Source organism: Harmonia axyridis, chromosome 3 (genome assembly GCF_914767665.1).
Source record: "Harmonia axyridis chromosome 3, icHarAxyr1.1, whole genome shotgun sequence".
Lineage (NCBI taxonomy): Eukaryota > Metazoa > Arthropoda > Insecta > Coleoptera > Coccinellidae > Harmonia > Harmonia axyridis.
In genome coordinates, this window is record NC_059503.1 from 34,400,342 (window position 1) to 34,411,821 (window position 11,480).

General features: G+C 30.1%; 1 protein-coding gene across 1 annotated transcript; it reads right to left on the reverse strand.

The window, feature by feature from the left end:
* Window positions 1–618: 618 nt before the first annotated feature.
* Window positions 619–8,329, reverse strand: LOC123677200. Its single transcript, XM_045613769.1, has 3 exons — window positions 8,120–8,329; window positions 3,493–3,621; window positions 619–1,328 (listed from the first exon to the last, which is right to left on the reverse strand). The coding sequence occupies exons 1-3, from the start codon at window positions 8,203–8,205 to the stop codon at window positions 1,172–1,174; spliced, it is 372 nt and encodes a 123-aa protein (XP_045469725.1). The 5' UTR covers window positions 8,206–8,329; the 3' UTR covers window positions 619–1,171.
* Between the last annotated feature and the right edge of the window lie 3,151 nt (window positions 8,330–11,480).

Genomic DNA, 11,480 nt, shown 5'->3' on the forward strand with positions numbered 1-11,480 from the left:
ACATGGCATGACGAACAATTATTATATTGAGTCAAATTATAGATTTACACTAGTACAGGATGTAAACACTCATAACACCCGAGATAGAGGTACCATCAGAAATGAACTCAGGTTTACAAAGAAAGCCGAGGACTCTCCTATTTACCGAGCAATAGAAGCATTTAACCAAGCACCAGCAGGAATAAAGGATTGATATTGTTCAGTTTAACGTTGTTGATGCTTTGAATATTTGAGTATTTTATGTTTTTTTTATATTGGTGAATAGGCCTTGTCACCAGTACTTGTACTATATAAGAGATCAAGAATAAAGAAGTAAATAAATAAACGAAAAAACTTTCCTCATGATTATATCAGATGTGAAAAAACATTGCTGCAGATTATCTCTTTTGAGTCTGATCAATTTTTGAATACTGATTAATACACCTCTTAATAATAGTAGTGCATGTGTAAGTACGAACAGCATGCATTTAAATGAGAATAACTCCAATGGCCATGATTTTCAAACCATAGTATTTCTTGATAGCTTTTGTATTTATTAAGTAATTTGTAAAAAAAATAACCATTAAAAAATTTCAGATCGAAATTCAAGGTGAGTATGAAGAAATACTAGTAATCATGAACAAATTTATTGCCTTTCTCGAATAAATAATAATAAAAATGGCTTATTTACAAAGGAATCAAGTTACTTACACTCATAAAAAATAAGTACAAAGTAGAAAAAATACAAAAATGTCTCTAATACATTTCGACTAAATCTAGAAAAATAATACTGATAGAATAAATTAAAACTAGAAATAAATTAAATAAATATTTTTTCAATTAGCAAAATAAAAGATAATTAAATTACATTGATCTAATAAATATGTAAAAAATTAATTTAAATGCATTTTTCTAGAGTTTTTCATTACTCCAGCCTTGCAATGAAATACTCAGTTCAGAAGAAAGAAGGTAACATTTGATAACACCTCCATCTTCCATAACAACTTTTCAGATCCACACAATGAGATTCCTAGCGTTCCCATTCTCTATTTAAATCTGGCCCATAATCATCAATCGGAACCATCAAGGAACTCAGTTCACAACCCAAGTTGAATAAACATAAAACATCGATTCGTAAAGAATAAACGATAACTTGATGAGAAATAAGGATTATTTTGTATTGCAGGGAAGATTAGAAGTTATTTCTCAGACTCATCAAGCCGATTTTTGCCAGAAACAGAAGCTCATCATAGTTTAAAGGTGTGGGTTGTGATGGATCTCCTTCATCTTCTTCTTGGTTTTTGAAAAGCTCTTCAACTCTCCTAGGCTCTGATCTCCGTTTGCGGCCTCTGAAAAAAATTGAATTTTATTAATAAATTATCCCATGAGGTTATTATTTTGATAATATGATTAATCGCTTCAAAAAACGAAGATAATTTGAATGTGAATGCAAATATAGCTAATGAATTTGACTTCACCTTCAATAAGCTGAAGCTTCCATTTTATGAGTTCGATCACGAATAAATTAGTTTCATTTCTTTTTTAAAGAATTATACTTTCTCTAGATTATTACTCTCTCGAATCCATGAATCAAATTTCGACATCATGAATTGAATGCGTAGTAAATCCACCGAATATAGTTTATTAACCCTTTAACCTGATAACCTATGATGTTTTCGGATTATCAATTAATTATCGAAAAACTCAATATGAATATGGATTCTGTGATTTATTTGTAACTTTCGTTGCATCAGACAAATTAGCTAATGACCTAAGCAGTGTTAGAAAAAAAAGTAAATTTTGGAAGGAAATGAATGATGTTATTTAGATACTTGCATAAGGGAATTTGATATTGATATCATTAAAAATACCGATAAAGCAGGATTTTATGATTTTATGAATACAGATTGATTATTTAAAATAAAATTTATATATCGAAATATAATAATAATATTGCTTTATTATACGTGCATTAATATTATTTCACCTTCACGCATTCAGTTGATGGAATTATTTTTCAGAGAATGTATTTTCTAAAGAGTCCCTAATTCTTTTTGAAATTCAAGTGTAAAATGTTACTGGAGGTATTGATGATGATTCAAAAACTGTTTAATTTGAAAGGTGATTTATTCTAACGAAAACAAAAAAGACCATAATACAGAGATTTGATCATGAGGAAGGTATTATTTTATAATTGAGCGTTTCTAATGAACATTTAAATCAAATTGGCAGAATAACGCAAAGGATACAACTGAAAAGTAGCAAAAACCAAATAACTTGTTACACGAATGTCTTCTTCGTACAATAACAGCAAACTCTTCGAATTCATTTATTTTATTTTTTCTCATGTTCGATTTTCATATGCCGAGATATTAGGCCTTCTCTCTGCCTTTGTAGTTCGTCTGAAATTTTTTATGGATTTCAGTTGATAAACTTTTTTTTTCGAAGTGATTGAATCACAAAAACTTTCTAGATTTTATATAATATAATGTATTGAGGAAGTGCATATGACTTAGTTTTTGACTGTATGCTTCCAAGAGCTATAGTACATAAGAAGTTATAATAGATAAAGAAATTTCTGTCCGAAAATGCATCCCTAATGCACTACAGGTCTCTCAAAATTATATTTCTTATATTCTTCAAAACTTTGAAAATTATTTTTATGAAATTTAGCAAGAACTATCATTTTCTATTGATACTTTCATTCATAGCTTTGATATCAAGCTGACCTAAATCATGAGCAAGATAACAAATTGATGAATTATAAAACCCAAGTTTGAAATATAAATCTCATGAAAAATGTGTTTTAATATTCAGAAGAAATACTTTTAGGTCAACATAAAATCAAAATTTTTTTCCATCAAACAAAAAATCATATAATAACGAACATTATCGAAGAAAATCCATTAAAATTCACCAACTACAGGTTAGAACAAAGTCTCTAATGAAAATATTTCAGGCATTTCAGAAAAGTAATTTCAAAAGATTGAGAATGTGAGTGAACACTCAAACACAGTTCATTTTTGAAATTTTAACAAGAATATTTTTTTTATAAAAAATTAAACAAGTGCTCTCGTGTAATGATGATGATTAAACAAATAGCTTCAGAGAAATGGCGAAAGCTATTTTGAGAGTCAATATTCAGAAATTATTCCTGCTCCATATATTTTTTGGAAAAACTTATTCTTATTTTTCGTTCGAATAAAGACTTAGAAATTTGGGCATCCAATTAAAATATATTCAAATAACTTGAGCGCTGAACTATTTGGAAATTGGGAAACTTTGGGATAATGAAAAAATATAAATTCAACAGTTTTTCTTCGTTCAATGAATTTGATCCCAAGAAGATCGGTATTCTGAAGTAATTTTATCAAATCTGAATTTCGTAATCTGCCAGTTATTAAGATGATGGTGAGATATTGTTCCGGCGAGGAAATTTATCCACTTCAATGTAATATTCACGATTATGAAGAATATGATAATATTAATTTAGGATCGAATTTGTATACTTACAATTTCCATGGATCCACTCCATATTTTCCTCCTCCAACAGGCATGGTTATTGCTATTCCATTGAATTTTGTGTTCATGGCTATTCTTGTTTCCAGGTCTGCAAGATGTTGATCTGAGAAACGTTTAACCCTGGAATAAATGAAAACTTAAGTAGGTATGAAGAGAAAATTCATGTTGAATAATTGTAAAGATGATTTTTATTTGAATTCAATAAACGTCACTTATATTTTGGATTAGGTTTTTATAAGTAGCTATCATTTATGCAAGTTTATTGAATATTGATAGAATTATTGAATTATTCACATGAGATTCATTTCCTTCCGATTCAGTATCATCAGATATTGAATTATCACTTCTAATATAAATATTTCTATGTAGAAAAAAATAACATTATTCTTTTACCTTTTACCAAAATCGCATCATTGATTTTGAAAAATAACTTTTGAAAATTCATAACTTCATACATATAATAAAACAGATAAATAAAAAAATTCTTGCTAATATTTTCAGATGCAATGAAGACTTTTCATGAAAGAAGTCTATCAACATATTATTAGGTAATAGAAAACTTTGTTTCGTGTCTTCATTTCAATCGTATAAAGAAAACTTTGTTATCAGTTCAACAATTGTATAATTGTAAAGAGCATTGTTTTCTCAGTCAATGATCTTTCAAATCTGTATATATCAGGTAGGCTAATGAGCTGTTGCATAATTTTGCAACAATTCATGACAGGATTACGTAAGGTTATGAAAGAATGATATTTCAGGGTCCAATTATTTCATTTCGAATATTGATCAGCAAATATGGATTTGAAAGTCATCCTCTGATCAGTTCCTTCTAGAATGATACCAGCTCAAGGTCCAAAGTCGACAAAATGACGTCACAGGATGATATAAAAGTAATTCAATAGCAGATTTTTTTCTGAAGAATATTCGTAGACAATACCTCCGATTCAATGAATATTCGGGCCAAAAATGCTACCCAAAAAAAAAAAGAAGTCAATATAGCATTACCCCCTTTTTATTTTCTTCATTGAAATGAAATTACAAGAACTAATTCCTGAACTTTAAGTCCTATGGTCGTCAAATGCTTTATGTCAAATAATCAAGGAATTATATTTTTGAACATAGGAATTATTTTGAAAGAATTTTCCAGGATATGAGTCAACTTTAAAAAAGTTTGGTCCGGATTTCTAATCTAGGGTCAATAATCTTTATCAAATCGCCTGATGATGATCATTTTGAAAAATATTTAGGTTCAATGGGAATTAAGAAGGAATTGGCAGAGATAAGTGTCTCTTATTTAAATGATGGCGGTAACAATGAAAGCTGTACAAGGTTAGGTCACTAATTACAGAGATTCTGTTGAGGAGCAGGTCAAGATCGAGGAAATCATCAAGCCGACTCAGTTGAGTAGGACAAGGTTACGAGAGTAACTTCAATACTGAAATGCGCTGAAAAATCAACACAAACATATCTGGAGGATTAGAGATGTTATGGTAGAAATTTGTTGAAATTTTGATCTAGGTATTCGATCAACCTTGAACATTGTAACCATTTTCTGTAGACTTGCGGATTCAAATAAATTCATCGCATTTCACATGATAACCTAATATGAACCCGTAAAAAATCAAATCGCATGTCTTGAGATTATGCGTTTATAAATTAACTCAAAAAATGTATCCTATTCTTGGAAAGTTCAGAAGTTGCGATCCGGTTCCATCAATAAAACCATATCGCTCTACTTACAAATACGAATATCTTTCTTTTTAGTTGGGTTCTTCGTCATTTTAGTCATTAAACTTTTGAAGTAATGATAAGTACAGTACATATCAGAAAAATGCTCAAGCGCGCAAATATACTGATGCCATGAACACGTTAGTTTTAAACTTCCGAAGACACCATTTATTGAAAGAATGATGCATTTATCCAAAATTAAAAAAATATTCACTGAAAACCCGTGTTTATACCAAATTTGAGGGTTTCTCTCAAAAAAGCATGAATTTTAGATTAATGATATCCTGAATTCCTTTCTTTTATGCTTTCAAGAAGTAACAAAAGCAATCAAACAACAAAACAAGGATCTAGTCTGATGAAGTTACAGCGAATGATATTTATTTAACTCATTTTCTTCTGCAAGTGTGAAAAACTGGAACAGAGCTGATATATATAACTGAAAACTTGACCTGAATCATATTTTCGTTCTCATAGCGATAATTCGTATGGCCGTTTTCTAGGAATTTCGAGAGCAATCGGCTGAACTCAATCTTCTCATTCTGGGCGAGACTTCAGCTTGTTATGATGAAATGTATTTTCTAATTATTTCCCATTTTCATTGTAACGAAATTTTGAAGTGAAAATTATTATTTTATTTATCATAGGTACCTTATTACTTTAGACCTTCATCGAATGAATGAACCAAAAGATAACTTCAATGTCATTTGCACTAAAATCATAAGAATTCTAAATTCCATTGCTGAGCGTTGACCCCACTCAAAATTTGTTATAACGTAAACAATCAAAATTATAATGATTTGTATCTATACTTATTCCGTAAACATTTGATTTGAATTTTTGGAAGCCTAAACAGACATCATTGATTGAACTTCAATAACCCTGCCAAAGCTCCGAGCAATGAAATTGATGAAAAAAGAAGTCAACGAAAAGAATTCCAAGAAAATGCAAATAAATCCTCTACAAAACGATTCAGTTTGGTCTGCAGATTTTCAATGGAAAATTGAAAAATCCCATTAGTATTACACAGATCGACATCAACGCGAATCCTTCTGATACCAGTTCCCAGTAGGTACTTTTTTGATGATCTATATTCTGTTATGGAATTTCGAATTTTCATGTTAAGTTACTGGTTCATTTTATGGTTTATTTATTAGGTTGCGCTTAAGGGTGGTTTTCATAATTTTCCAAATAAAAAGCCATAGAATCGTTAGAAGGAGTTACAAATAAGTAACCTTATGTTCGTTCTTTACTGAAAGGAAGGCAACAACAATGAATTATAAAAATTGCTATGAGAGTGATTTTCCGAGTAGAAACTACGTTCAAAATTTTATGTTTTAGGTATTTTATGCGTTCATTCAAATATTATGGTATCCAAACGGTCAGTAAGAGGTCAATCAAATCGCTGATATACCCACTAAATACTATCACTGAATGTTACAACGTGATAACTTTTGAAAGAGATGAGTGAAGTTTGGCGTTTAAATTACTTCATTATTTTTTATCGAATACGCTTGAATTGTATACTTCGAACAGGTTTTTTCGATTTACTAAGAAGAAAACGAGGAAAAACGAATATGGGTACTACTAAAATACTCAACTGAACTGATTTTCTGTAAATCGACAAATATTTCATTTACCATTAGGAATCGGTGATTTTAATTTTTAAGTTCATGAAATCAATACATTTATGAGTAATGACACACCATTTTGAAATTTTCACTCACTGGCACACAAAACTACAGAAAGTGCAGCAGATAATTACCAGCCAGACGGTTTGTTAACATTATTGACATAAAACAATGTTATAATATGATAAATATCTCCACTACGGGATTAACTGTATCATAGTAAACAAATTGGTAATTAACTGGCCTTTTTATCAAAATATTGTAGAAATTGAACTTGTTTGGAGCCGTACTAGCAAATTGTTCAGATAAAATAAATTACTGTTAAGTAATACTTCAAAAGTTGTATCAACACACGCCCCTAACATTATTGACAGTAATCAAAAATCGACCCCCACTCCATTTAGAATACTCTGAAATATTTCAGAGGTGAAAAGCTCAAAGGTATCCCATGATAAATATGTCAATACATTTAGCTGACGAATTCCTTGTGGTGCATTTTAGGGATGAAAAATTTTCTGTCAAGTTCCAACTCAGAATCGATTAATCCAACAGGTCGCTCATACGTTTTTTATCGCAAGAACGCTCTGTGGAATAAATTATGAAATTATATGATGGATTTCACTTTCCAATGAAAAATCTAAATTCCGAAATATTTTTATCGTTTATAATAAATCAGGAACTTTGTCACGAATAGAAAATGAATTATTCCTCAACTTTGTGTTTCAGGAAGACTCATCGAAATATTTTTCATGATTTTAAGTACGAGTTCTTTGTAAAAAAATTCTCTCTAGGAATGAGTTTTTAGTTTGTAGAGAAAAAAAAATATTTTTTTGGTTCCCACACAGAAAAAGAATCACTTTTTGGTTTCAAATAATTAAGGCAATATAATATAAACTGCTCAGCAACAAAACTTTACGTGATATGAAATAAGAGATGTATAATGCATCTGAGTTTCTCAAACAATATACCATTCGAATATCGTGTTACAGAATTTACAGAATTCATAGTCTTGAAATTACTCATAATGGAGAAATTGAGAAGCATGGTGACTAATTTCAATATTCAATTGCAACTTTACAAATTAAAACCAGTGGAGTTAAGTATTATTTTCTTTAATAATATTTTTTTTTATTTCGAAAAAAAATGGATCAATTTTCAGTTGAAACAAATCCCAATAAATCTTCAATTAAAATTAGAAACCCCCTCTTGATGAAACATAATTTTGATTACCAAAATAAAAGTAAAAAATAAAAAATTCCTACCTTCCACTATAAGGCTTAGCCACCACATACTGACTCCCGATTATGACGAACAAAAACAGAATCAACTTCATAAGCACAGTCTCCATCTTCCGAAAATCAAATTATCAAAAAAAACCAAAATATCCCGTTTCGTATTATTCAAATGTGAATCTTCAGGCTACTCTCGATTCTATGATCCGCGACTTCGCGCCACTTCGGATATCACGCTCAGGATCGCTCCTTCAACTGTTTTATAGCCAGGATAGAGGAGAGGGGGAAATTATCAGAAAGCTCCGTCATTGGAAAAGGCCCTCCAAAGATACCCCTTTTCCTTGCCGAGAAGGAGTTCCTCAACAGGTGGAGGTATGCCTTCGAGCCATTCTTTTCAAGAAAAACGGTTTCTGATTGAATGCTTAATGTTGGTGTAGACTTAGTGCAGCAGAAACTCTCCATCGATTATATATCTGAATCTCAAAGGAGTGATCATAAACGTAGTCGAGAAAATAAAATTTCTGAACAATGGATGATTAATCTGGATAATCAAATTCAAGCAGATGAGGTGAGAAGAAGGCAACCTCATAAGGTGAGATATACTATTTCAGATAATAATGCGCCATAAAAATTATTCAATCAGCTTCGATCTCTCGAATAAGTTATTTCAGCTAGGAGATGAAGGATCAGATTCATGAATGTGAAGAAAACCAAACGCTAAAAATTGGGTAGAGAAACGACTTCAAATAATCGTAAATTTTAATCACCTCCTCTTTCTGAACTGGAGAAAATGTAGGAAAATTCAACGTATCAGAATGCAAATTACTTATGCCCCAGAGAAATTAGGTTAGGGTATTTTATCTAACAGTTAAAACTAATACTGAACATTCAAATTAATATCGGCTGAAATTGGTCTAGAGAACGTTTATGAGTATATTCCACATTGTTTGATAGTGGGAATAACAGCTTGTAGAAGATCCCATATTTGCAAAGATGCATAACTGATTGTTATAGAGAATTATAGGGTACTCAGTTTACAGTTAATTTTTTTCGTGGAAATTCAGTAGATTGATCGAAATGAAGGTGCCACTTAAGTGGAGATAATATTCTAAATTATTGACAAAATTTGCCTGGAAATTTACAAGTGAAAAAATGATTATTGCAAAGAATCGAACGATTGAATCTTCAAGATGATTATTTCGTGATGCCTCCTCGAATAAGCAAGTTTATGAATAATTATTGATTCATAAGGTAATGTGAAAATTTATAAAGACCAACAATTTTCAGTCAATTTTGTCAACACAAACTATGAAACAGTAACTGACAAACTTTACGTATCTAGGCAATTACATTTAATAAATTCCCATAATAATTGTTTGAAGTGACGACAATGAAGTCCTTGCATTTTCTTCACCTGGATCATAGGCTGAATAAAATTTGTCGACTTCTGATCATTTTGAATTATTGATACCAATTAATCTCTAGTTTACATGAAAGTAAGATATTCTTTATTCTTAAGCTCTCCAACATAGAAATCGAGTGGATAGAGGAATCGGTACTTTCGGAGGCTGTGTAAGTGGACCAATTCCTAGAGCTGACTATTGATTTCAATATTCGGCCTATGAATTGTTTGGTGTAGAAGATATTTGTTGAACCATTCGTTGACAATTCTATAATCCAATTGCATCCAACTACTTATCCTTAAATTTAAAGGCACATCTTTCAAATAGTTAATAATTTGAATTTATTTCCTTCATTATACCATTGAAATATATAGTAAAAGTAGTGAAAGGACTTAATTTACCCTCTATGGAACGCATCCAAACAAGTTCCTGCTTGTTAGGTGAACAATACATTCTCAGATAGGTCGATTTTCAGATCACGACACGATTGAATTATTCATATTGAAACATTGGCGAATTCATATTGTGTAATTTGTAAATAGTAAAAGCACTTATATTATTTTCGCATACTTTGATACATAATTGAAAGTGTATTATTAACATCACTTCTGAATGTGAAACTCCATGTTAGATGAGAAAAAAATCAACCTATAAATATAATAACCTACTTCTATATACAGCATATTGATAAAGCTTTTTTTGTAGTAATAGCAACAAATATTCTTTATTTGAACGGAATTGAAATTAATTCACCAGTTTTATGCTTTAATTACAGTTTTCAGATTTATAGCTAACGTTTTTCATTGCCAGTTGAATTACTTTGAATTCATTGTTATCACATCGGAAGGGTTATTACCATCTTTATAACCTTCAATATTTCGGAAAAACCGTCTTATAATTCCAATAAATTTCCAGGTTGTGGATTTTTAACCGATACCGATATTTTCCGTCTATTTTCTACATGCTGTATTTTCCAGAAAATGTTCATTCAAAATGAACTAATTACTCAATTTATTACGTCGAGTATGATATTTCCTACTACTTATAATTCCTAATATAGTTTGAATGTTACGAAAGCTCAATACATAGGTAGGTATACGTGGTAGGTACTTATATAATTGTAGAGCAGGTACAAAAACAGAAAATTTATCAAGATGAAAATTACAATTATTAATATTATTCAAACATAGAAAACATTGATATATTAATGGATATGACTACAGGAAATTTAAAATGAGCCTAATATTATTAGAATAGTTATGGTAGAAGTAACAAGAAAGTATATCTAACCCTTCTTATTATCTTTTAACTATATCAAAACTTCTGAATTTTTCATTGCTACGATATGAAAATATAAATTTTTAGTCCTTGAACGAACTCAATAGAATTCAAACTGAACTAGTGAAATACCAAAATGATTCATTTTTGATCCATTCGAACTGATAAAAACTTTAAGATGCGTAGCTTATTAAAAAAAACAAAGATTGATATGAAGTATAGTTTACTTTCAAAATATCTCGATTGAAGAATGTTCGATGCAAATATCTTGACAAATTCATGTTCTCATTCTTGAATCGTAAATTAAAGATAGGAAAATACAGGAATCGAATAATGGTGTGTTATGATATATAGAATTTTATCAACACCGTGACCAAATTCTACTACTGATTTCATTAAGTGAATTCCAAACATATACAATATATGAGTTTATCGTAGATAAATAAAAAAGATTCATTGATAAATCCTAAATATTTTTATTGAGTAATAAAGACTGATATCACCTAATCCTAGTTAGGTACGCATTGATGAAATTTGAACAATTATATTTTACTTTTAAATGTGAAAGGAATTGTGAAGATAATGAGAAGAGTTACACTGAATTTTAGTTTCTCTATTTCTGACATGAAAAACATAAACCACCTACACTACTCCCAGAGAAGGAGTTATTAACGAATAATGAAATAGTCGACCTATAAATAACAAGAACG

What these genes read in the sequence shown, in the direction of transcription:
- LOC123677200 (XM_045613769.1), bottom strand. Translation starts at nt 8,205, where the DNA reads ATGGAGACTGTGCTTATGAAGTTGATTCTGTTTTTGTTCGTCATAATC. An exon ending in GCTAAGCCTTATAGTGGAAG is followed by an intron (nt 3,622 to 8,119) that starts GTAGGAATTTTT and finishes CATTTATTCCAG; the next exon opens with GGTTAAACGTTTCTCAGATC. An exon ending in GGAGTGGATCCATGGAAATT is followed by an intron (nt 1,329 to 3,492) that starts GTAAGTATACAA and finishes AATTTTTTTCAG; the next exon opens with AGGCCGCAAACGGAGATCAG.